The sequence below is a fragment of the Abramis brama genome (assembly GCF_963993115.1).
Source record: "Abramis brama genome assembly, chromosome: 18".
In the NCBI taxonomy this organism is placed as follows: Eukaryota; Metazoa; Chordata; class Actinopteri; order Cypriniformes; family Leuciscidae; genus Abramis; species Abramis brama.
In genome coordinates this window covers 27364363-27391461 of record NC_139980.1, presented here as the reverse complement: position 1 = coordinate 27391461, position 27099 = coordinate 27364363, and the positions used below count along the sequence as shown (strand labels likewise).

The window sequence follows — 27099 nt, the reverse complement described above, 5'->3', positions numbered from 1 at the left end:
CTGGAACACGCATCACCGCAGATGAGAAGCTGAGCATCTATTCATTAAGCCAACGTGCAAACTATCGCAAATCAAAGTGAAAGTGAGACGCTTAACACACAATCATCATCATTAAAAGTAAAGAAACGAAATGATCTAACCAGGGCTGTTGCCGCGGTCTTTGTTTTTGAAATTTTAGCTGATGATCAATAATGCAGCTCATATCTGTTGCTTTCGGTGACGTGCACTCCATTAAATCTGCATATAGCGCGGGAATTGAAGAAAAATTGTTGCCCGTTTCGCAAAAACACATTTATGTGACCAGGTGTAAATAATCGTTTTGATAAATCAGATAGCTATCCGATCTGAGAAAACGCATGAAGTGGCCAGGTGTAAACAGCCCCATTGACACACATTTGCTGCAGATTTGACGTCTGCACATCCATGATGTGAATCTCCCGTTCCAGCACATCCCAAAGGTGCTCTACTGGATTGAGATCTGGTGACTGAAGCCCATTTGAGTGTAGTGAACTCACTGGCATGTGCTGATTTGAGCTTTGTGATATGGTGCGTTATCCTGATGGAAGTAGCCATCAGAGGATGGGTACACTGGAATGGACATGATTAGCATCAATAATACTCAGGTAGGGCTGTGATGTTTAAATTATGCTCTAAGGGGCAAGAAAAGAAAATATCAAGAAAATATCCCCCACACAATTACACCACCAGCAGGGTGGGATGGATCCATGCTATTATGTTGTTTACGCCAAATTCTGACCCTCTCAGAAATCGAGACTCATCAGACCAGGCAACGTTTTTCCAATCTTCTATTGTCCAATTTTGGTGAGCCTGTGTGAATTGTGTCCTCAGTTTCCTGTTCTCATCTGACAGGAGTGTCACCGGTGTGTCTTCTGCTGCTGTAGCTCCTCTGCTTCAAGATTTGATGTGTTGTGTGTTCAGAGATGCTCTCTGCAGACCTCAGTTGTAACAAGTGGCTATTTGAGTTGGGGCCGGCTCACACAGAACGCGTTTTTTCCATTCTTCTGTGCTACTTTTCTATTGTTTCTTTATATAAACACGCTAGACAGAAGTGTTTGACCATTGCGCTCGCATCTCTTGTCTTTTGCAGTGGAGCACAATTTATATATTTGTTGTAAAAATCGCATATTTGTTGCAATACATCTCATTTATGATCAGATTTTCCATAAAATTATAGTCAATGTGAATGGCCATATGCAAATTGCATAAGGAGCTATATTAGTATTACTGTACCTAAATTAAAAGATTTTGTATTGAAAATGTTATATTTGTTAAACTTTTAGTTTGTTGATTTTCTCAATTCATTTAAGATAAATTATAGCTAATTTGCTTTAGAACTGGTATTTGTGGTTTTGCTTTCATAGAAACCAATTCTAACGATTACAGGAAATTTGCTATTTGAATAGGAAAGGCACTCATACTTGACCAAGGTGTCATTTAATTAGTTTTACTTTCAGAGTAAACTGTGATGATACCGACTGTGAGGTAATTAGTTACCATAAGTCATTTCCGCAGGAGGAACAGAACAACATGAATCTTTTTTGTTCCCTTGCATTAAAGAGAAAAGTGTGTTTATTTAAATACAAAGCCTTTATGAAGGGTTTGTGTTCAAAAGAACATGTGAGCCACCTGCTGCCACACACACCTAGCTGTTTACTTAACCCAGTCTCTTTTAGATCTGTCAGGTCTCGTTTACGGGAGATAAGGTGTCCTCTTTCATACATGACAGCTGGCTTTTCTGAGTTGCTATGATGGCAGTTGCTAATACTGGGTGCTGTACAGAAGGAAAATTGTCTTTCTGTGTGTTATTTAACAACTAATTAGGCTGGGATATTGGTTTCGCTGTATTGTTCTCTGCTTTTTTCTTTCTTTCAATGACAACAGTTTGTTTAGGTTGATGCATTGCTTTAAATGAAGTACGACAGATATCAGTGTTCTGAATATCAAACTACAAAATAAACAAAATAAGAGATTACGATTTTCCCTTGATTCTGAATAGACATCTAAAACTAAATAACATTACATGAAAAAAATTAATTACTGCAGTTTATATAAAAAATATTTAATTAATTTGAATTATTATCTTTTTTTTTTAAATCACTTTGAATGAATGATTCAATGACTCACTCATAAAGACTACACTTGTTTCATTACTGGATGAATCAGTGTTTTTTGAACAAATGTCTTGAATGAATAATTCAATTAGCCTACAAATACATAGTCACATGTTGCCACCTACTGGTGTAACGATGTAATTGATGCTATCTTTATTTGAAGCGTTGAGTTACTTTCAAAAGGTGATTTAATCTATACTGAACGCTACCATAAACATCAGTATTTATATCCGAACTATAAACTTTTATCCCAGCACTTCTGTGATCATTTGAATTATTGTTACACAGAAATAATGAGACTGTGTGGCTATTATATACCTGACAACGGCAGGCAGCCCCAATGCAGATTTGGATGTTCGCTGTGATCGTATCTCTCAAAGGTTTAATAGACATCTAGCCGAATCAATGCTTGGGTGTTTGAATCGAGATTGCGATCTTTTAACGCTTAATTGTGCTGCTCTATGTAGCTGTATTTAATTTGGATTTGGTCATCTGCATTTTTCTGCAATGACTGTGTGGGTGAAAATCTGTGCTTATAAATAATATCCTTCACTTCTGCTCTATGGCAATGTTAGTATTAATGCCTGCCTAATGTTTTCTTTTAGACAGGGAGTTTTTTCCAGAGAGGTGATTTAATTACATTTGCTGAATGGATCAGTCGGGGCCTGGTGAGCCAGGGCTGCGTCAGGGCTTTCAGAAAAGACAAACGGCCGTTCAATTAGCATGATTGCCTTCTGCTGCTCTGCGTCCACAGATTCTGGGACTACTCCAAGAACCAGCCACTGCTGGAGACACTGGAGCACCACTCAGAGTTCGTGTGTGGCCTGGATTTCAACCTGCACATCCCCAACCAGGTAAACTCGCCAAAACACATACTGTGGGGCAACACTTATTGACTTCAGTCTTCACTATAGTGCTCATATACTGTAGGCAACTTGGGTTCAAATCCAGTTTAGCTCCCATTTCCATTCCACCTAATCCAGACGTATCCACCCATGCTCTCCTTTCAATAAGTGGCAAAAAGGAAATTAATATTAGGAGAAAGTTCAGTAAACCAGCAAAAAGGCTCCGAGCAACCTTGGACTGTAAGCTTAAGTAGTCCAAAAATGCCACATTGTAATACAAAAAAAATGCAGCGTAAAAAATATAATGTGCAAAAAATGTATGTGCATTTTAAGTGATCAAAAAATTATTTCATAACTTGTCATCACATGTATTATAATGATCTATTAAAATATATGTAGGTAAATATTGCTGATTATTGACAAATTTTGTTATATTATATTAATTTATATAATATAAATGAAAGTGAAATATAATTTGTCTGCGTGTTCATTTAGTTGTTGGACTAAATGTTTTATTTTTTTTTATCTTTTTCGTTTGTTTGTTTATATATATATATATATATATATTATATTAGTTTAAAAAAAAAATACATACAAAAAATCTACTTGAATCTCCAGTGGGTGTTAGTTTAAAATGTATAGTACTTCTGATCAAATAAAAAAAATGTGCTATTTCAGAGCAAACACATAAATATAAGTTATATATCAAATATCATCAAAAGGCTGAACAATATTGAGATCTGCTTGTTTAATACTATATCTTACAGTCTTGCTTTCTGTGATCTTTTGTGACAAAAAAGTATGTTTAAAATATAAAAAAATAGAGAAGAGTTAAATTGTAATAATATTTCACATTATTACTGTTTTTCTGCATTTTTAGCCATTTCAGAGCAAACACATAAAATATAAGTTATATATCATATATTTCCAAAATGCTGAACAATATCTTTAGGCTATATCATAGTCTAACTTTCGCTAATGATTTTTTTTTAGTTTTTTTGCGAAACCTGCAATTTAATGACATCTGTTCTGATGGACCAGTAATTGAGAAACTTAAATCAATATTTCCATGACTCCATCTGCAGCTATTACTTTTTATTAACCCTCACTGTACGGCCTGGTCTGTTGACCTCACTTCAACTGAGATGTCTTGTCTGTTGCGGAAAACATTCATCCGTGGAGAGGTTCAATGCGCATGGCACATAGAATCGGTCACGTACAGTAACCGAGCACTCAGCTCATTGAGATGTGGGCCGCTGTCCTCTGGGGAGCTGGTCCTGTCTGACGTCAGCACTCACAGTGATGAATAAAAGTCAGAGCAGTCAATGAGCCATCACTGAGCTGACACGAGATGTCTGCAGCAAACCTCTCCTCAGCTCCACCGTGACATTTGTCTCAGATTTAACATTGAAGTCACCTCAGACCCTCTTTGAAGCCTGTAAATATAAAGGTCTTTCTTTCCATCTGTTTACATGGAGCATGATGCATTAGATTTGTTTGATTGATTTTTCAATTAATTTTATGCAGTCAAGAGAAATAAGTCAGAAGGTAATTTAATTTTATGCAGTACTGGAAAGTAAGCTGTTATATATCTAACTGAAAATGCATTGCGCCACCTAATATTTGCGTGTTCAGTTTATTTTTGTGTTGATTAGAGTATTCTGTCAAATGTTTGGGGTAAGAATTGTCTTTTGAAAAAAAAAAAAAAAAACTTTTATTACACTAGGAAGCTAATCAAAGGTGACAAAGACATTTATAATGTTACAAAAGATTTCCAATTCAGATAAATTCTGTTCTTTTGAACTTTGTTCATCAAAGAATCCTGAAAAATTTATCATAGTTTTCAAAGTTTTCAACAATGATAATAATAGGAAATGTTTCTTGAGCACATATTAGAATGATTTCGGAAAGATCATGTGACACTGAAGACTGGAGTAATGATGCTGAAAATTCCCAGGAATAAATGACATTAATACATTAAAATACAAAACAGTTATCTTAATATTTCACAATGTTATTGTTTTTACTGTATTTTGATCAAATAAATGCAACCTTCACCAAGGCATAAAAGACTTCTTTTAACATTATTTTATATATATATATATATATATATATATATATATATATATATATATATATATATATATATATATAAAATATATATATATATATAAAATATTTTTTACATTTAATACATTTTTTACATTATTATAAATAAATAAAAGTTTACTTTATTTGATCACTTAATTTCTGTAGTTTTTTTATTTATCAAAATCCACATCTCGGGTTTGAGCTTCTGTTATTTACATTATTTTCAGGATATAATGGCTTTGCCATAACCCTCACTTCTCATTTTGGTATTGTAGAGTTTCCTGTCAATCAGAATGCAAATTTGGGAAGCTTTTAAGCTCACTTAGATGTCTTCTTGCCTATTTGTGAGTTTCTTACAAGACGTGACGTGTCTCTTATACTAATAGCGCGCAACTAGAGAAATCACAAAAAATGGACCGCAGTGTGTCAGCAAAATTGCAGGATTGGAAAATTCTGTATGTATGGGTTCTCTCTTATTGTTAGTTCGGCGTGGGGCGTGAGTGCAGCTGTTGGCAGGCTGCAGGTGGTGTGGGTTGTTCCTGCAAGACGAGGGCAAGAACTGTGAAGTGCTTTTTCTACCGCAGCCTCCCTGTTCTCTGCCAAACGTACACACAAACGCAAGCACATACACACCTTGTGCTCCTCGTAGGTGCTGTCAAGGCCAATATCCAAACCCACAAATCAGTCCGAGCCATTGTTAAATACTCACGCATATACATTTTTAACATGACCAGTGTCCTTTGCTGGCTAACCAGGCCTGATTATACAGTACTGTGCAAAAGTCTTAGGCATGTTAATACACCCCCACCCCCACACCCCACCCACCCTCCAAAAAAAATGGTTTTAAGTCATCTTTTGCTGTAGTGTGTCAGTAGGAAATATCAGTTTACATTTCCAAACATTCTTTTTGCCATTAATTGTAATAATCCAGTGAGATTTGTGTATGCACAAGAAGTCTGACAACAGCCGGGATGGTCTGATCTCACCATCATCGAGTCTGTCTGTGATTACATGAAGAAACAGAAAAAACTGAGACAGACTAAATCCAGAAGAACTGCGGGAACGTCTCCAAGATGCTTGAAGAAACCTTCCTGCAAAGCTACCTGAAAAACTATGCGCAAGTGTACCTGGACAAAAGCCGTTTTAAACGCAAAGGGTCGTTACACCATATATTGATTTAAATTAGTTAATAGAAGTTAAATCATAAATAAATTCAATTTGTGATTTTATTTTTGAAAGCATTCTCACTTTACAGCATTTTAACACAAGTGCCAGTACTTTTCACAGTACTGTAGCTTTGCAGGAAGGTTTCTTCAAGCATCTTGGAGACGTTCCCGCAGTTCTTCTGGATTTAGTCTGTCTCAGTTTTTTCTGTTTCTTCATGTAATCACAGACGGACTCGATGATGGTGAGATCAGATCATACCGGCTGTTGTCAGACTCCTTGTGCATACAGAAATCTCACTGGATTATTACAATAATGGCAAAAAGAATGTTTGGAAATGTAAACTGATATTTCCTACTGACACACTACAGCAAAAGATATAAATAACTGACTTAAAACCATTAACATGCCTAAGACTTTTGCACAGTACTGTAGGTCAATTTCAATTATTTAAAATAGCTGATATATCAGTCTATCAAAAGTTTATGCACATACTTAGACTTAAAAACACACATTCTCATTGAAAATATGGTTACTATACTCATACCTTACTATAGTCATATCAGTTTGATTTATTTCCTCTGTTCAGATTTGCTCTCCACACTGAACATCTGTACATCTGCCTTTGAACAAAGTGAAGTATAATTATACTGTAAGCGGTTCTTGAGAAAAAGCCCCGCTACACCTTCATCTACACCCACAGCAGGTGATGCATCATCCTTTGTACCTTTCGACAAGGAGCTAGAACGTTTCTGCCAAAGGACATGTATTCTGTGCTCAGATATTGTTCCTCAGATGAGAAGAATGGAGCTCTGAATCACATGCTTGCTCTCTTGCCTTCAGTTATATTGAACGTTGTGTTATCAGCTGACCACCCATTCACTCCTCGCGCCTGCTCCGCCTCACTCTCTGCATCTGGTTTTTCTGCACTGTGGGCTGCTCTCTGGCACTCGGTCTCTGTTGTGCAATTTGCAGTTAAGTAATTAATGAAGGACTTTTTTCCCTCAATGGGTGAGTCACATGCTTTCTGCTGGAGCGCTCTGGAGTAATGAGAAAAGGACTGCAATAAAGGGACCGGAACTTTGCTTTGGCATCACTATATCACTTTCATATTGTCATAGGACACACTGTGCCTTCTATTCTATTCCTTAAAATCTATTCCAGTCCATTCTATTATAGTCCAGGGAATTATTTTAGTTTTCCTTTTTAGTTAGAGAGTTGTCCAGTTTATGTCCATGTTATGACATGTTATGTCAGCTGCCCTTATTAAATTTGTCTTGATATTTCTATTACGATTTTTAATGAGGAAAACATAACAGAGGTTCTTTGTTGAGTTGTACATGGTACGGTAGCAATTTTTTGTGCACTTGTATTCCTTGCGTGCTTAAAAGGAGAGGCTTTAAAAAGTATTTGAAGCAGAATCAAAAGAAACAAACCATTCCAAGCAAATTATTGGCAGAACATCATTATTGTGCATTTCAGTAAAGTAGCATGTGCATAGAAATCCCTTTGTTTCTCAATATCACTGCTTGAGTAATCTCTCTCTCTCTCTCTCTCTCTCCCTCTCCCTCTCTCTCGGATCATCCGCATTTTTAGAATCCGACTCAGGCTCTAAATGCCTTGGAAGGGCTTTGTAGAAATCAGCGTGTTTCAGATAGATTGGGAATAGAGGAGCTGCAATAATGTACAGCATGTGAATAAAAAATGTGTTTTTTGAACATTAAAGCATGTTAACCTTTGATATTACACCTTATAATCAAATCAATGAAATACCTAGTTCTGTCATGAAATATTTTGGAGGCCGTGAAAATAATACAAAATTCTGGTGGTTTTTACATTACATGGTTGCCATGAAAATTGTGTGACTTCCCTTTTTTTTCTTTTTTTTACAGGTTGTGGACTGCTCTTGGGATGAGACTGTAAAAGTCTTCACCCCTTCATGCCTGGCCGCCCAGTAGGAGTCGATGCACCAGAAAGCTGGGTCCGCAGCGCACAGGGGAGTCACAGCTCTGTTTTAATCACAGGTGCAGAGTTTGCCAAGATTTCACTGCAGTTTTCCTAATGACGCTATTAAAGGAGAACCCATGGGACGGATCAGGATCATTGCATCAGGAGCGCAGTACAGAGGACGGGGAATCTCGTGCTGTCACCTGAGTGTGAAAACTGCTCGCTTTCAGGAGTGTAATGTTATTATAGTGTTTCTTAAGTGTAAAATCAAACTTAGTGAGTCTACCTTGAACAGTGAGTGCCTTATTGTTGTCTAAAGCTCATTGGTAAATTATGTAGTATGTATTTTTGTTCCCTACCAGATTGCTTCCAGTTTGGTAAACTGATATTAATAAATCAATGCAATTTTTCATTCTCAATCAAATGAGATTGAATCATACTCAAGTCAAATGATGAGCCTGGTTTGTTAAAAATCGAATTAATATTTGTATTGGGGCAAAATTTAGGAATAGAAATGCCAAGCATTTAGAGGTATAACAGTAATATAGTGTTAAGAAAAAAAGTAATGTAGCGGTAACATGGTACTGCGATGTTATCAAGTAATACTATGGTACTTTAGTATATACCGTAGTATTGAATGAGTATCATATTCATGTATAAATTTTGGGTAACACTTTATTTTACAGTGTCTTTGTTACAGATGTTACATATAGTTACTGTAGTAATAACTATAAATTATGCATAATTACATGCAACTAACCCTAAACCAACCCATTTTCCTAACCCCAACCCTATAGTGAGTACATGTAGTTCATTAATTTTACTCAGTACTTAAATGCATAATTAAACTGTAACAAGCACACCTTAAAATAAAGTGTAACCAATAAAGTGTTTTTTTTTTACAACCTTTTACAACTACACTACAGACCAAAGGGCTATATAGTATATAAATAAACAGTTGATATTAAAAAAAGAAAACATCAAACATAACAATAAAAAAGCTCCAAATATCAATAATTAAAATCCAGAGAAAACAAGTTTTCATTTGAGATTTAAATATTTCAATGGAGAAAACACATCTGATGTCAGGCATTCCACAACCTCGAGCTGAAAACAGAAAGTTTTGGGTGAGTTTTGGGTTTCAACAATAAAAGACAGTTTACTTTCAGAATATATATTAATATAATCCCAAGTTGTATAGTGGCTGTCAAGGATTTTCCAATGGCTTGTCGTTATCCAAATGACCTTGAATCGCCAGAACTGATATGAAGCCTTTGAAATTGTAAACAGAAAGTTTTGAAGCTCAAACTGTGACTTTAGATATTGCTTCCATGTTCAGAGCTTAAGCTGGTGTGGCAATTATATAAACACTTTCAGTGAGTTTGACTATACAGAAAATGTTAGACCCGCAATCTGTTCTCGTACAGCCAAACAACCTTTCTTGAACTTAATATTTAAAAAAAAAAAAATGTTTTAACTAATTAATTAATACTTAATTAATAAATAAATAAATAAAAAGTTTTATTTGGGGGGGTAAAGGCACTGAAGTGCCTTGAAACGCGCAGCATTACTCAATGTGTTGATGTAATTTCCTCTAAAACAGGAAGACAGGGTGGGATACATTGAACAGCTCCTCCCCTTTTATAAATTAACCAATGGCGTTTCGTTTATATCACAGCTTGGCCAGAGCTGTTGAGCTCAGTAAAGCCGCAGTTTCCTCCTAATCTCTAACCATATCGCTTTAAAATTCAAATGGGTCCGATACCCTGTGCCGGCTCGCGCATATGATCCGCTTTGTGCTATCGTGTCTCTGGATCAGAGCAGAATGTGTGCGCGCTAGCAGTTCACGTGACACAAACGTGAAACCAGACTTCATTTACCCAAATGGAAATCATATTTACACTGTCTGAATCGTTCCCTATCCCCTATATAGTGCACCATGTGCCATTCACTATGTAGAAAATAGTAAATTTGTGAACAAGTGACCGTTTTCAGATGCAGCTTCAGCATCTGTTTATAGTGTAGGGGGCGGGACACTTTAGATTCTAGAGAGCATTTGATTGGACAGAAAATCTGATGAGAAGCTGAAGTGCAGTAGCCTGGTAATACCAAACTCTGCTACTTCGCTTTGCTTCATAGAAAGAGTCTGGCATGGCATAATTGAAAAGCGATAAAATCATTGGTTACCCGTAAGCCAATCACATAACGTTTGGTTATGGCGTGTGTTATGCGCATGCTCAGCCGCATCTAACTTCCACTGTAAACACATGTATGATGCGAAAACAAAACCATCGAGCGAAATACCGGAGTGAACATGGCTGTGAACGATTTTTGCAGATTATGTGAAGTAAATCTACGCATCCACGGTACAATCAGTGTTTACGTCATCACGGCTCTCAGCCCACCCTCTGTTCGTTGATTTGCCTGGCTGTTTTCAGGCCGGAGGAAAACGGAAAGCTATTACGCTGTCTCAGACTGAGTACAGAAGCGAAATGAAATTGAGCGGAAGTACGAAGTCTGACATAGTCAGGCTAGAAGTGATAGAGTGATGTCATCAAAATCACTGATCGATATTGGCAAAAGTGAGAGACTGTAAGTTTTGAATGCTTATATCTTGCAAATACGAATTTGTGTCAGTATTTTGGAACAACACTAGCTTATAGATAACAGTTAGGCTAACATATTCATACTAAAAGTAAAAAAACTTTCATTTTGATTTCATGGTGACTTTATTTAACACCTAATACTTTGCGCATTGGTTTACAGATCTAAATTGCCCACAGCTTGTATTGTTTACAACTGTAAACTACCTGGAAGGAGAAATAAAGTACATCAAAATAAATGGATTGGCTGCAGTTGACTCCAATTCAATCATTGTACAGTGGAGACAGTCAGAGCTGCAGCGCGTGTCGCATTTATTCAGCAGCGCTCAGCACCAGCGCGTGTGTTGTGTGAATTACGCGCGCGCGAGAGGAGAGTGCACGTGAATATTCAGCAGTGAACTCAGAGCTCAGTGCGTAATACGGAGACGCCGGGAACCCCCAGTCGAAGGAAGACATGGAAGTTTGCAAAGGACGTTTGCTGGGCATTTCGGTGGCCGTTGCTCATGGATTCTTTTCGGGATCGCTAAATATTTTGTTAAAATTCCTCATTACGACCTATAACTTCTCGTATCTGACTTTAATTCAGTTTCTGACCAGCGGCACTGCGGCTCTCACATTAGAGGTGCTGAGGAGACTGGGCAAAATAGATATACCACCCTTCAGCCTCCAGTTAGTGAAAGTTTTTGGGAGTGTCTGTATTTTGGCAACTTTGCAGTCCACGCTGACCCTCTGGTCTCTCAGGGGACTGAGTTTACCCATGTATGTTGTGTTTAAGCGATGCCTGCCCTTGGTAACGTTAGGGATTGGAGTGTGTGTGCTGAAGAATGGGTTCCCATCAGCTGGGGTGATCACAGCAGTTCTCATCACCACTGGAGGAGCAGCACTGGCTGGTATGAATATTTTGGACATTTATAGATAATATATTAGTTATTTATTTTTTTATATCAAATTGTAATCACAGTTTTTATTGTTAGCATTGCACACACCTTAAAGTCTTGGATACAAAAAAAAGGCTTTGAACATCAACGCTATTGCAAGGGAAAACAAGAGAAATCATTTCTCACTATAGGGGCATGTTGTCACACTACAGTGCGTGCAGAATTATTAGGCACGTTGATTTTCTGATCATATATATATATATATTTTTCAGGCACATTTGACCAATTCCAAACCACATTAATCGTAATAACTACAATTAATTTTGTATTTAATCATTTATAAGTGATATATAATTGTTCATGAAGGCTGGAAATTAAAAACGCCTTATATTCAAGTGTGCAGAGTTATTAGGCACGTTTTCTTTTACAGATAAAATAAGCCAAAAAAGAGATTTAACGCGGACTGAAAAGTCAAAAATTATTAAATGCCCATGATAAGAATGCAATACTAAATTGCAGTTAAGGCATGACCATTGGACAGTGAAATGCTCATTAGGTCAGCAGGGTCAGACAAAAACAGGTGGAGAAGAAAAGACACATGTTAACTGCAAAAGAATTAGGAATTAAGGTGAAGAATTAAGTGTGAAACCATCAGGAACCCTTTAGTCTCCAGCGCCACCATTTTCCAGAACTGCAACCTACCTGGAGTCTCCAGAAGAGCAAGGTGTCAGGATCTCAGAGACTTGGGTTAGGTAAAGAATCCTAAAAATGTACCCCCTTTTAATAAGAATCACAAGCTGAAGTGTTGTGAAATACATGAAGACTGTTTTTTTCTAGGCTTTATAGACAGACAGATTGAGAGTGACTCTTGAAAGACCAGCACCACATCCTCTTCTACCACTGTTTGAAGAATTCATGTTATTACGATTAATGTGGTTTGGAATTGGTCAAATGTGCTTGGAAAAAAAAATATCAGAAAATCAACGAGTTTTTTCAATGGAATCTGTCACTAAACAGCTTATTAGGGTTTCAGCTAAATGTAAACAGAATTCATGAAACAGCAAAAATTTTGAAAATAAATATTGTAATTAATAAAGTAGTTAATAAAGTGGCATATATATTTGTAGCATGTAAAACAAACATGACCACATAAATGTGACATTTATGGACAAACAAATCCCCTAGTTTTCATAACCAACAGCTACAAAAATATTATGTAAAATTTTAGGTTTGAGGATAAAGATCGTAAAGACTGCTTAAGAAGGTTTTTCTAGATATTTTTTTTAGATTCATATAGATTTGCATGCATTTGTGTAATTGGTCCTCTGAATCAAAACCTATACAGCCAGTGTGACAACTTGCCCCAGTTTGATTACTAGCGCTCTATAAAGTATCCAGTATAGAATTAAAAGCAACTACACTAATCTTGCCTAACTGCTGTCTTGTCCATAATATGAGATTCTATGCATGAAATATTTCTCTCCTTTCAGTTTCATTTGAATGAACGTAAATCATGTATGGCGCAGTCTCTTTAACTCTGCACCGTGTCGCTCTGTTCTTGTGCAGGTGCCGGAGATCTAACAGGTGACCCTTTTGGCTACGTGACTGGCGTTTTAGCTGTGATTGTCCACGCATCCTATTTGGTACTCATCCAAAAAGTGAGTGCAGACAGTGATTATGGGCCACTCACGGCCCAGTACACCATTGCAGTGGTGGCTTCTCCTGTTCTCTTCGTCTGTTCCATTGTAAGCATGGATGCCATTGACATGTGGACATATGAAGGTTGGAAGAACCCGTATATCACAGGAATCTTCTGTACCTGCATCCTCATTGGCTGTGCGATGAACTTTACCACACTGCACTGTACATATATAAACTCTGCCGTCACCACCAGTTTTGTGGGGGTGGTCAAGAGTATAGCTACTATCACCGTGGGCATGCTGGCTTTCTCTGACGTGATGCCAACCAAGCTGTTCGTGGCAGGCGTGGTAGTGAACACCGTCGGCTCCGTCATCTACTGTGCGGTGAAGTATCACGAAACCAGAAAGAAGCTGGCCTACCAGGATATGGATGAGTCCGCTAAAAACATAGAACTTCCAGGAGAACCTTATGTGGAACCAGGCAAGCCTGATGGAGATACGGAAACTGTTCCAAACGGTCTGGAGAACGTTCCCAATGGCAGCCTGACGCCATCAGCTGATGGCAATGACCAGGGTCCCATTCGTGAGAACAAAGTGGCAGAGTCCATAGAAATAGAAAGGCCGGGGGTCCCATCAGAGGATCCTACGAGACAATCTCTGAGTGACAGTTATGTAGGGGTCTGGAGATCCATTCGCACCTTAAAGGTCTTTAAGAAAGACACTTTACTTGATAATATGGAGGTCCAAAGTCCTTGATGATTGGTTTCACGAAGTGCATGATAATTGTTGAAGTATTGTTGATGGTGTGAACAATGTTTGCCTTTTTCTCTCCCGAACATGATTTTATGAAAAACATTTATTTTTTATAAAAAAGGTCTGTTTCTACAGTAGAGGGAGTAAAATCACATGACAGATGAGCCAATTTATTGACTTTGACTATTTATCAGTTTGAAATGACTATTGAAAAAAAAAAATCAAATATCTTAATAGGGATAGTCCACCCAAAAAATTTAAATTCTGTCATCATTTACTCACCCTCATATCGTTCCTGTGTGACTTTCTTTGTTCTGTGGATCATAAAGATATTTTGAAGAATGTTGGTAACCAAACAGTTTCCATTCCTATTGACTTCCATTATATGGACAAAAAATACAATGGGAAGTCAATGGGAACCAAAAGTGTTTGGTTACCAACATTCTTCAAAATATCTTCTTTTGTCTTCAAGGAATGACATGAGGGGAAATTATAGAATTTATTTTTTTTTTGTGTGGAGTATCCATCCCTTTAATTGAATTGGATTGCTTTTATTTTGAATGATTATTTATGTTTCTATGCACGTAGTGCCTGTGCCTGCAGTGTTTTGTCTACGAATGCAATTCTTGAATAGGAGGCATTGAATTTTCCCATTTGCATGTAGAATGCATGAAATTAATTTAAAATGATTTTACATCAAAATTATGTTCTTTTTGTATCATCTTTAAAAACATGTATAATACAGGTTTCCCAACAACTGGTTTACCTTGATAAAACCGTGCAGTTATTTAAAATCCTCTTTAACTTCCAACCATCTAGGAGACCAACCATCTTAACAAAACAATATAGAGTTGGAGATACTTTATATTCACAATTGGTGGCTCACAATCCAGAAATGGATTGCAAGTCTATTTTGACAATGGGACAAAAACAATTTTTTATCCAATAATAAAATTCAACTAAACTTATAATAATGCACAGTTAAGACAGAAATAATTAAAGCAAAAATGAATAGGGAAGGGAAAATGCTACTCATTTGTGTTGCATTTTGCCAGATAAAGCAATGTCAACATTGACTGGTTGTGTGACGTGCCTTCAATCTCGATAACCATTAACACAATTATGCAAGGTAAAAGAAAATATGACCAGTCCTAAACACTTGCAGCAAGGATACATAACGTTTGAGCCGTCCATCATGTGTTTCGTAATTGTGGATGAATGTCTGTCGAGAATATGAAATCAAGAGACTAGAAAAAGACAAAGCCTTTTGGGGATCTGATCACATCAGAACAAATAATCAAAATATAGTTCAGTGTTTGCGACATTTGTGTTTACTTTTGATACTGTGTTGGGTTGCCATTTGTTGTTCAGTCTTAAAATCTGAGTCCTGACAAATGCAAAACATAGAAAGAAATATATATTTCTAAATACAGAAGCACCAACAGCATTTCTTTATGTAACACACACACACAGTGAACATGCCTCTTTAGTGTACTTGCTAAAACAAGAGTACATCGGTTGCTTTCACAGTCAGCACTTTACGGTGGGATAATACATCCAGAGGTGCCTTTCAAAACTTTTTCAAAAGCAAATTTTTTTGGTATGCTAGCATTCTTCATTTTCAGTCTCCTTCCCAGCTCACAGGGAGCATTCTCAGAACTTTGGCTAAAGGTTGGTAAAGGTTTTCTTAAAGTTGAACAAACGTTCTTCCAGTAACGTTAATAGATTGTGCATTCAAAGTTATCTTTAATAATGTTCTCGAAACATTAGCACAATAACAATATATACACTGTACAAAAAGTTGCTGCCTTACATTTTTAAGTACAATCAACTTGGATGTTTAAGTCATTTCAACTTAAATTATATTAAACAGACTTAAAAAAAAATTTGAATCTTGTATAAGTTGTACAAAATTGCAATGTAAAAACATATGTTGTCACAACTTATTGATTTAATTCTTTACAGTGTATACATTTTCCTGAAACAATTTAGTTGGACGTTCATGTAAAGTTTTTTAAATGTCACTATTGTTTCAGAGAACATTCAAAAATAACATGTTTGCAAAATGATAAAATGGAATGTTCCCTTAATGTTTTCATAACCAAGAATTAAAAAATAAATAAATATATATATATATATATATATATATATATATATATATATATATATATATATATATATATATATATATATATATATATATATATAAACTGGCTGTTTGCAAAAGCAATAGTTTACAAAATTGTCTCAAATTTGGTAGCTGGGTTAATAAATAAATGTAAAGTCCAGGCCTCTCAGAACAGTATTATCTGTTGTTACACTAGAGCACATTCATGTTATCCATGGCTTTCCTCCGTTTAAAATCATCTTTGCCTGACAGTGAACAAGTGAAAACAAATAAACTTCTCATGAGAACCAGGTGCTTTTGTTATCATTTTTCAGTTATAATAGATAGCAGCATGGTGTATTATCTTCTTCATTTTGCTCAAGGCATATTACGAAAAGACAATTTGCCAGACAATATAGCACAAACCCTCAGAGCCAAACGTATAAAAAGTTAATGTCATGCTTGAAGCCATATGTGGGAAAGAAGTGCTTTGTGGTGTTGTACTGATCACATTTCATACTTTTCATGAAGCATTTGTTTGGTTTTATGTTCCCATTCTTAATATGATTTATGGCCAGTGGAAGTTTCATTTAAAATTCAATGGTCAAATAGATATGTCCAGGACAGATTGTTCTTTAGATTAATGGCAACAGCTGATTTCCTCGCCAAACATGCAACATCACAGTCATATAAAGTACAGGACATCTGTATTTTTTAGGTAGCATATATTTTGTAATAGGAATTTGGGTCATTGCTGTTTTAATGGATCATTCTTCTCCTCTAATCTTTTTTTCTCTCTCTCTTTAATCAGCACATTCAAATCTTGAATGTAAAGTGATTTGCATATCTTTACCTAATCAGGCTGTTCATTTATTTGCCTTCAAGTGGGTTTTATTATCTCTCTTCTCTGCCCTGAGTATTGAATAGAAAAGCTTGAAAAATGGAATTCTGCAGTGAAACACAAAAATAAAATAAAAGCATGTTTGTTCAATGGGCCACTTGGTTATCTTGGCTTTGGCATAGCAGAACATTTAAGAAATATTGTTTGCACGATTGCAACTGGTTCACCCAAAAATGAAAATTCTGTCATCATTTACTTACCCTCAAGTTGATCCAAATCTGTATGAATTTCTTTCAAAAGAAGATATTTTGAAGAATGTCTGTAGTGGGACCCCATTGGCGTCCATAGTATTTTTTTCCATACGGGAAGTCAATGGGGTCCATCAGCTGTTTGTTTATCCATATTTTTCAAAATATGTTATTTTGTGTTTAGCAGAAGAAAGAAATTCATACAGGTTTGAAACAACATGAGAGTGAGTAAATAATGACATAATTTTAATATTTGGGTGAACTATCCCTAAGCATGCATGCATATTGCCATCTAGTGGACATAGGTGAGTCCATTGCATCTGTTTACATAATAATAATGGTGTTTCAGTTTTATGATACAAATAAGCTGCTGTGTAGCACTTTAAAAATAGGCTAATCATTAATAAGTATATGCTTAAGAGACCAGTTTACGCACTTCACGTATAGGCCTATGTATAAAAATACATATTATATTTCTAACTATTATTTCTATAGTTATTTCTAACTATCAGTTAATCTACATTGAATGTGCGCGATTTTTCTACTTTTTACACCAAAAGAAATAGCACAAACCCTTCCGAAATAAAAGGCGTCTTGTTGTTTAAAAATATTAATGAAATCGAATAATATTATAGAATTAATATTGAAACAACACTTAGCTCTTATTTTATTCTTTCATTTTTAAATTTGTATTAGTTTTTATTCGGTTTAATTTACTGTTCTTTCAGATTGAGAGAATCAAATTTCCACTGGAGAATAAAATTAGGAAAAAGGATCTGAAAAATAAACGAAAACCCACGCGATCAGTTTTGTCCCTCTACGGACACCGTTGCTTGCTGTACGTACGTTTGACGTCAATCAAACCGGTGAATTTTGAAATACGGGCGCGATTTTCAGCATCTCTATTGTAATTAAAAAGAAATTGTTTTACATTATCTATATGCTATATTTCGCATTGTGGTTTGATTTTTTGTGTTTAATTGGTTGTGTATAGCGTGACTAAACTTGTGTCTAATGTTTGTCGTACGGATTGTGGTACGTTAACTGTTATTGTAAACAAAAATATGATCTTTTATTCTTTAATTTCAGACAAATGGAGGCCAACAAAGAATTACCTGGTGCCTTTAAAACGCCTTGCAAGCCTGCAAAAGTGAAAAGTCCAGGTAGAGTAGTCTTTAAACGTCTGAAACTATAATTACGCTACATCTATATTTAACGTTACACGTTATATTGGCTTTCTCATCATCGAGATGGTTTTGATCCAAATGTGGTCGTTGGTTAAAATAAGTTAGTTAATAATGTGTTGTTTGTTATCAGTCGGTGCATGTGGAACCCCAGTCACCATTCCTGCCTCTCCCTTCATGAAGAAGCTCGGCTGCGGGACTGGAGTCAATGTCTATCTCATGAACAGGTTCATACATAAGATTTGATGCATATTTGTACTACCTACTCCATGTTAATGTAATGGACAAGTTTAAACATCTATGCCGATATTAACATCAGGATGGGCAAGCAGACTCATTCACCATGGGCCATTAAGAAGATCAACAGCAAGTGTGAAAAAAGCCAAATGAATGTTTATCAGAAGCGTCTGACCGAGGAGGCAAAGATCTTAAAAGACCTGCACCACCCCAATATTGTTGGCAAGTATTTCTTTAAAATATCACAGGTTAAGATAAATATAAGGATTATAAGCCAAATATATTTTTTGTAATTAATTTTTTTTAAGGCTTCAGAGCTTTTACCACAGCAAAGGACGGCTCTAAGTGTTTAGCGATGGAGTACGGTGGAGAGCAGTCTCTGAATGACCTCATTGAGAAAAGAAGTGAAGAGGGTCTTCAGGCATTTCCAGTGGCCACTATTGAGAAAGTGGCTCTTCACGTCGCACGTGGTTTACAGGTGTGGTTGTGAGCAAGGGCGTAGATTTGGTTTGAACATTGGGGGGTTGAAGTTTGGGTCTGCATATTTTTCATGTGATCATGGTATAAATATTGGGGGGGTTGTAATGCATAGATTTAAATATTGGGGGGGTTATCTCCCCCCCAACCCCCCCACAAACTACGCCCCTGGTTGTGAGTCACTTGTAAATTTACTTTTAAGGCCCGTTCACACCCAGCACGATAACTATAAACTAAGGCTGTCTATGTTTTTGAGGCATTTTTTGCACCAAGGACGATTACTATATAACAATAAAGACGTTCTAAATGTAAAACAATAGCAGAGCCCACACCACAACTATAACGATAACGGTACAGGTATAACCTCACAATTCCGAGTTATAAAGTCAGAACTGCGAGATATAAACGTGAAATTCTGAAAAATAAAGTTGCAATTGTGAGGGAAAAGAGTCAGAATTGCTAGTTGTAAAGTCCAAAAATCAGTTCACAATTCTGACATTTTCCTGCAATTGTGAGTTTAATATCTCGCAATTCAGACTTTTTCTCAGAATTGGAGAGGCACATTAAGTGACATGGCATCTGACGCACAGAAGCCAATGGCACGTCACTATGTGTATTGGCACATCCGGTCTTCATTGGCATGTGCCAGTGGATAGTGGCATGTGTCACTGACATTATTGGCATGTGCCAGTGGTGGATAGTGACATGTGTCACTGCACTGACATCGCAACACACTGACACCGACATGTCACCTGACTGACACCGAGTCGCGGAACATGTCACCGTGTTGCGACACCTCCAGTAGAGACTGACAGATTAATCAAACACCTATAGCCTACTGACGTAATTGTGGCACAAAATCCTAAATAAATAGCCTAATTTTGTGATTTTTAAAATATCAATTAAACGAATTAAAGTGCATTAATATTTTTTCAAACGTGTTATGTAGTGACCCATGATAGATGTATTTCGTGTCTTTCCTAGAATGGGCAGTTTGTGACTTTGCGAGATAAACATCATAAAGTAGCACTGGTATTACAAAACATTCAGTGGAACATACCAATCAAATAGCCTACAGACGTGACACTGACACAAATAACACGTTTGAAAAAATATTAATGCACTTTAATTCGTTTAATTGATATTTTAAAAATCACAAAATTAGTCTATTTATTTTGGATTTTGTGCCACAATTACGTCAGTAGGCTATAGGTGTTTGATTAATCTGTCAGTCACTACTGGAGGTGTCGCAACACGGTGACATGTTCCGCGACTCGGTGTCAGTCAGGTGACATGTCAGTGTCAGTGTGTCGCGATGTCAGTGCAGTGACACATGTCACTATCCACCACTGGCACATGCCAATAATGTCAGTGACACATGCCACTATCCACTGGCACATGCCAATGAAGACCGGATGTGCCACCGGATGTGCCAATACGCATAGTGACATGTGCCATTGGCTTCTGTGCGTCAGATGCCATGTCACTTAATGTTAAAACTGCTACTGTAGAATTGCGACTTTTTTCTTAGAATTTCAAGTTTATATCTTGCAATTCAGACTTTATTTCTCAGAATTGCGAGATATTCTCACAATTCTGAGAAATAAACTCGCAATTCTTTATATCTCACGATTCTGAGGGAAAAAAGTCTGAATTGCGAGATGTAAAGTCACAATTGCCTTTTATTTTCTATTCATTGGTGGAATCAAGCATCCGTAGAATTCATCCTGATTTTAGAGCTAGACGATATAACTGTAGCACATACTTATAATACACAACAATATTCTGCGTAGGTGTAGACACTAATATTATAATCTTTATAATTATCGTTCTTTGTGTGAACTGGTTTTAACGTTGATCATCTGGAAAAAATCATTTTGAAAGTTTATTCAAGGATATCGTTCCTCTTTGCCATTATTGTTGTAGTTGTGGTGTGGACTCTATTATTTTACATGTAGAAAGATTTTTATAACTATGTTATAATTATCGTCCTTGTGTGAACAGGCCTTTACTACTTTTTTCATAATCAAATGTAATTATTATGTAATCCAAAGCTCCTACAACTGTTTTATTGTTGTTTTTCTTCAGTACCTGCATAATGAGAAAAGGCTTTTGCATGGAGACATGAAGTCGTGCAACGTTGTCATCAAGGGCGACTTTGAAAGCATCAAAATCTGTGATGTTGGTGTGTCACTGCCACTGGATGAAAACATGCAGGGTATGAAAAGACTTAACATGATTCATTTTCCTTCATTTGTTAATTAAAAACACAAATTAAGAAATTATGTATAATTTCAAACCCATCTTTCCTCAGTGAGCGATCCAAAGGCCCATTACATTGGGACGGAGCCGTGGAACCCTAAGGAAGCCTTGGAGGATGGGGTTATCACAGACAAAGCTGATATCTTTGCATATGGACTCACGCTGTGGGAGATGATGACACTTTCTGTTCCTCACCTGGAGTTGCTGGACACTGAGAGTGGTGATGATGGTAAACTAACTGTAATGTGCTATTTGTAATATCCTATAGCGAGTAGATGTAGCACTTTTCATACTTTTTCAAATCATCTATTCGGTCTTTTTCTTAGATGACTCCTTCGATGAGGATGGTTTTGATGAAGATGCGTATTACGAGAGGCTGGGAACTCGACCGGCTTTGGACGCAGCCACTCTTGGAGGGTCTTACCAGAGGATGGTGGAGCTCTTCTGTCTCTGTACTGAGGAAGACCCTCATAAAAGACCCTCTGCAGCTCACATTGTTCAGGTGCTGGAATCCAACAACCAGCTTTGTGACAAAAACAGTGAGGTCATTACAATTGATTAAATTCACTCCCATCAATGTAAAATATATTGGTATGTTTACAGGTTGGGTCTGGTTTCTGCTCTGCTTTTCTGTCTATAATTTTACTTTGTGAGCGGTTTCTTTGTCACATTGTAAATATTTTTCTGTTGAGGATTTTGTCATGTTACATATGTTCGTATGTACTCTGTTGACGTTCAGATATTTTCTAGATACTGTAGTTAGTGCAATTCGAATTAAAGTGTCTATTTGAAGTATGGTCTCTGTGTATAAAATCAACACACCTGACTTATTACTTGATGGGAATTTTTAATTTCTTACTGACCATAATTAAAGTAATTTTTGTTCAACTTAATGTCATTGCATGTTATTTTACAGTATGTGTACTTACCTAAGTACTGGTTAAGAGGTAAATACATTAGGTTCAGGGCTAGTACCTTGTAATTACTACAAGTACATGTGGAACAGAACTAAAATTAAGTTCTTGATTTAAAGTTTTTTTTTTCTTTTTACAATTTAAGTTCGAAACCACTGCTCAAGCATTTAGCTAATTCTTGTAGAATGAATGCAAGTGTTTAATGGGCAGACTAATTGAAAAACTTTTAAAATGTCATTGCACCACAAAACTAAAATTAACTAGAAGGCAAAAGGGTAATTACAAACTGAAAACTTAAGTAGTGATCAGTCACTTAAGCTGTATAACTCCGCTTGATTCACAACAAGTACAAGACAAAACATGAACAAGACCATTTATTTAAAAAAATATGTACAAAGGAACAGTTCAACGTAACGTTTTTGTTCATTTTACAACCAACTTTAAGGAATTATGACAGCCTAATTTTCCAAACGGGAACCTTTAGGACCTGCTAGCTTACAATAATCAGCCAGTGTTTGTGAAGTAAACCATGCCTTAAATATGAATTCACGAACTCAGCATTAAAGACAAAACATCAGTCTCTAAAACACAGTAAATTGAGATGTTTATCATTTTAGACTGAACTTCACTTGAACATATAACACTTTTTTTTATCTATTAAAAACTCTGAAAAAACTTACAAAAGCATTAACAAATGCAGTCAAACTAAAACCTAGTGTAGTTGTTTTTCCTTTAACTGATGAAGTTGTACACCAGAAATGTTGGTGTCTGGCAGTATTTTGTGGCAAACAGCTTCCCCTCTGGAGTTGGGTCAGAGAAGGCGATTTCTTGTTTGGTCAGATGGCTCCCGTACATGAAAGAGTTCCTGAATCAGTAAGAAACAATAGTTTTATATACATAAAGTAATTTATGCTAACTCCCACTATAAGATCTTTCATCTTATTGATGCACTGAAAACGTTTGGTACCTGACAGTGTCCAGAAGGCGAGTGGCGATGCCCTTCCTCCTCATCAGACTGAAGACCCAGATGCGACTGACGCCACACAGGGCTTTTTCCGGCACGGTAGAGCAGCACCAGGCTCTGTGGCGCTCCATGAAATCCTCCTTGTTCATGTCTTTGGGTTTCTCTGGCTGCTCCAGCACACGAAAGGCCTGGAAAACATCGGGTTCGGTAAGATCAGTTTTTCTTTAGTTCATCACTGCCATTCTGAGGTGAAGTCTTCAGGTAGACAAAGACTCACCTGTCTAATATTCTCAGCCACCAGACATCCCACAACCATCCTGTCACTGTTAATGAACAGGTAGGTTTTAGCCGAGCTCGGGCTACTGAGTGTGATCTGCTGAAAGCCCAGTTCACTGTCTGCGATCCGTCTCACGTCCTCTGCCTGGAAGAAAGCAGAACAAGTTAGAAAATACTGATGATTTAGCTCGGCATAAGAAGCGTTTCAGCTCTAACAAACTACCAGCATACCTTTTTTGTGGCATACTTTGGATCCTCAGGAAGAACAAGAATGATCTTTCCATCCCAGAACTCTGCCACAACCCTCTCCTTTTTCCAACCCTAAAACATACAAATTGATGTGAAATTGCAACATTTTTGTAGCAGAATCGGTAAACTGCATTGATGACATCATCATGACGGCTCACCACAAACTTAATGGTGTCCAAGAAGCGCTGATGGAACTGCGTGTGCTGGAAGTTGTCCTCGGGACTATCTGTACTGTACAGCATCCCACAGGACCCGCATGAAGTAGCGCCAAACTGCTTCTGACCAGCATCCTAAAGAGCAGAGCAGACATATTAACCATAATCAAGAGATGAAGAACCACCCATTTACTGCACCTTCTACTCACAATGATGAGCTGGTTATCCGTTTGCTTCTTCATCTCTCTTCTCAAAGCGCTCCTCTCTTTGGCCTTAAAAGCAGGAGTGCCAGTCAGTGCAGGAGTGCTGGTGTTCAGTGGTGGGGACAAAATCCCTTTTTTCTGAGATCTAAGACCAAGAAAGAACAACTAATAAGGCTCAAACTAAACGCATTCAATGAAAAGTTTACCGACTTTACATGGTCATGACATTAAATATGACAGAAATAATATAACATGGCAAAAAAAAGGTCATAAGTTATTATATCACACTAGTTTTATGGAGCTATAGATTTGAATTTTTTTACATGTATCATACCCTTCAATATTCAATATTTTGCCACAACTGCATTAGGGGAAATATTAGTATATGATGGACTTACCTTTTAGTGCCAAAGATGGGATATACAGATGACTCTTCTGAACAGAGAAATAATAATAAATCATCTTTTAAAAAATATCAGATATTATTTACATATTCACAGTCAATAATATATATATATATATATATATATATATATATATATATATATATATATATATATATATATATATATATATATATATATAAAAATATATATATATATATTATTTATCTTAATTTATACGATTATCCACAAAAAAAATGTATTACTTATTTAATTTTAAATGATTTTCTAATTAGAAAGTATTTTTGATCATATATATATATATATATATATATGAATGATCAAAAATACTTTCTTATTAGAACATTTAAAATTATATATATATATATATATATATATGACAGAGATTATTATACATTATATAGTTAGATAGACAGATCATTTGTAGATGTTAATTTACCTTAATTTATACGATTATCCACAAAATATAGATTTTTTTATTACTTATTTAATATTAAATTCTTTTCTAATTAGAAAGTATTTTTGATCATTCATATATATATATATATATATATATATAGATAGAGAGAGAGAGAGAGAGAGAGAGAGAGAGAGGGAGAGAGAGAGAGATATAGATAGATAGATTATGCATTATATAGATATAGATAGATTGATAATTAGTGGATGTTACCATCATCATCATGAGAGCTGTTGTGTTCTGATGGAATGTCACTCACATCAAACACTGAATCGGTTTTTGCGGGTGAGTCCTGGAAAACATTTTCAGTTTGAGAAACAGATGATGAAAGCTTTTTGAAGTTATTAGCAGATAATTCAATAGTTCAATCTTACCTGGCTACCAGCTTCAAAGGATTTGTTTGGGCTAACGGATCTCCTCAAAATCACCTTTAAATCTTTGGTAATACCATGCAAATCAGCCAGGACCCGAGGAGAGACATTCTTAGGACTTAACAACACTTGTGTTGACTCGCTGCTCTCAGCATCTTCATCATTGGTAGCTTTGGTTGCGTTGTCCACTTCCGGGTGTTTTTTTAAGAAGACGGCACGGCGGACTGGGGAACGCTCTCCTGGTGCTGACGTCACTTCCTTCTTCTTCACGGGTTTCTGAGAGTTGGGTTTCTCGTAAGTTGAGGGCTGTTTAGGCTTTGAGTTCTGTGCGGACTTCTTGTACAATGAATTGGCCTTTTTTCCAGTGCTGAAGAAAGCTGCTCCCACAACAAGCTTGGGTTTACCTTTGGATTTCATAGAGCTAAATGAAATGTGGGGAAACGTGACCTTTGACGACTGATCCGTTTGTGTGTCAGAGGGACTTTTCCCTTTGGGTTTAGCAGTAAAGTAACCTTTCAGGTTAGACTGTGGACCAGTGCCGCTGCTTTTCTTCTGAACCCTCCTCACTGGTTTTTTAACAGGATTCTCAGCAGTTGAAGGGGGGTGTGATGGCTCTTTGCTAGGGGCTGACGGTGGTGACTTGGTTTCCTTCAACAGTTTCCTTTCAAGAGGTGTGAGATACAGCGGCTTCTGCTTGCTGTAGAAAGACTTTGCTCCTAATACTGTTTTGCGTGGCGAGATCCGTTTTGGAGGAGATTCTAGTGAAGAGGTCCTCTGCATCTTCTTAGGTGTACTGGGAATTTTTGGGGGTGATGCCAGCGAGATGGGAATGTTCTCTTTTTGTCGAGTTGTCCGTCTCGGAGAACTTCTCGGGCTTATTATTGGTTTCTTAGATGGGTTACTGTGGAGGGTTACAAAGGAAAACATGGTTCGCAATCTGAGTCATAAGAGCAAAGGACATTTCACGATCTAATATCTAACAAAATTACATCACATACCTTTCGGCATCAGGAGAGCCATGTTTTCTTTTTCGGGATAACATCTTCAAATCACCTGAAATTACAGGGAATCAGAGCATGACAATTCTATAGGACGCCACTGTTTTCATTTCTGGAACATTCTTATATTTCTGCAATATTGTTTTTTCTAACATTATATCACATTGAGATTATCTCAAGTAGTAACGAGCAAATGCATTACACAATATATTATTACACAAACACTCAAGTGCGTCAGTAAACAGCGAGAATGTTGTGTCTCATTAAATTGAGAGATTTAAAAGAATCAAACTGAATGTTTTCCTGTCAAACTTACTGCTATGATACAGGACTTACAGGTATATGTAGTTTGGCCCAGAGTATAAAGCATACAGCATATATAACTTCACATCTCACTTGTTTTTAGCGCAATTATTTTCTAGGCGCGAAGTAACAAAAAGCAAAATCTCCCTAAAAATAGGCCTACATGCTGGATATAATCATCATCACAAATTTCATTTAAACACTGACACGATAACAATATCTGTAGTTGATGACTTACCAGGTAAAATAAATCCGCTTCTGTTTTTTGATTTGAGAGAAAACACTGGAAGAAAATAATCGCGGCAAAACTCTCCGCCTCACCCGCGATCTGCTTTGAACACCGCGCCAGAGCAGAGCCAGTTGTGGCGCACACGGAAACGGAAACAGCGTATGTCG

At 36.7% G+C, this 27099-nt stretch overlaps 4 protein-coding genes across 4 annotated transcripts in view; 3 read left to right on the top strand and 1 right to left on the bottom strand.

Moving 5' to 3' along the window:
- pex7 (peroxisomal biogenesis factor 7) overlaps nt 1-8623 on the top strand; it is a 29233-nt gene extending 20610 nt beyond the window's left edge. Inside the window, exons 9-10 of the mRNA XM_084091370.1 lie at nt 2887-2986; nt 8125-8623. Coding sequence (XP_083947496.1) covers nt 2887-2986; nt 8125-8190 — 166 coding nt within the window. The 3' untranslated portion in view covers nt 8191-8623. The remainder of the gene's footprint in view (nt 1-2886; nt 2987-8124) is intronic.
- Nucleotides 8624-11156: 2533 nt separating this feature from the next.
- On the top strand, nt 11157-14817 carry slc35d3 (solute carrier family 35 member D3). The gene is made up of 2 exons (XM_084091369.1): nt 11157-11672; nt 13227-14817. Exons 1-2 carry the CDS (start codon nt 11237-11239, stop codon nt 14054-14056), a joined length of 1266 nt encoding a protein of 421 aa, XP_083947495.1. The 5' UTR covers nt 11157-11236; the 3' UTR covers nt 14057-14817.
- A 3266-nt stretch (nt 14818-18083) lies between these two features.
- Nucleotides 18084-22297, top strand: pbk (PDZ binding kinase). Its single transcript, XM_084091290.1, has 8 exons — nt 18084-18156; nt 18339-18412; nt 18567-18660; nt 18753-18892; nt 18979-19148; nt 21236-21365; nt 21462-21638; nt 21736-22297. The coding sequence occupies exons 2-8, from the start codon at nt 18343-18345 to the stop codon at nt 21969-21971; spliced, it is 1017 nt and encodes a 338-aa protein (XP_083947416.1). The 5' UTR covers nt 18084-18156; nt 18339-18342; the 3' UTR covers nt 21972-22297.
- Nucleotides 22298-22682: 385 nt separating this feature from the next.
- On the bottom strand, nt 22683-27074 carry esco2 (establishment of sister chromatid cohesion N-acetyltransferase 2). The gene is made up of 11 exons (XM_084092171.1): nt 26942-27074; nt 26401-26455; nt 25406-26303; nt 25245-25323; nt 24569-24605; nt 24177-24315; nt 23971-24102; nt 23795-23884; nt 23565-23708; nt 23291-23475; nt 22683-23188 (listed from the first exon to the last, which is right to left on the bottom strand). The coding sequence occupies exons 2-11, from the start codon at nt 26442-26444 to the stop codon at nt 23056-23058; spliced, it is 1881 nt and encodes a 626-aa protein (XP_083948297.1). The 5' UTR covers nt 26445-26455; nt 26942-27074; the 3' UTR covers nt 22683-23055.
- Nucleotides 27075-27099: the final 25 nt, after the last annotated feature.

Coding starts and splice junctions, on each gene's coding strand:
- slc35d3 (XM_084091369.1), top strand. CDS start 11,237: ATGGAAGTTTGCAAAGGACGTTTGCTGGGCATTTCGGTGGCCGTTGCT. Junction 11,673..13,226: donor TGGAGGAGCAGCACTGGCTG/GTATGAATATTT, acceptor GTTCTTGTGCAG/GTGCCGGAGATCTAACAGGT.
- pbk (XM_084091290.1), top strand. CDS start 18,343: ATGGAGGCCAACAAAGAATTACCTGGTGCCTTTAAAACGCCTTGCAAG. Junction 19,149..21,235: donor ACGTCGCACGTGGTTTACAG/GTGTGGTTGTGA, acceptor GTTTTTCTTCAG/TACCTGCATAATGAGAAAAG. Junction 21,366..21,461: donor ACTGGATGAAAACATGCAGG/GTATGAAAAGAC, acceptor ATCTTTCCTCAG/TGAGCGATCCAAAGGCCCAT.
- esco2 (XM_084092171.1), bottom strand. CDS start 26,444: ATGTTATCCCGAAAAAGAAAACATGGCTCTCCTGATGCCGAAAG. Junction 25,324..25,405: donor CCTTTGAAGCTGGTAGCCAG/GTAAGATTGAAC, acceptor AATGTTTTCCAG/GACTCACCCGCAAAAACCGA. Junction 23,476..23,564: donor TGGCTGAGAATATTAGACAG/GTGAGTCTTTGT, acceptor GATGTTTTCCAG/GCCTTTCGTGTGCTGGAGCA.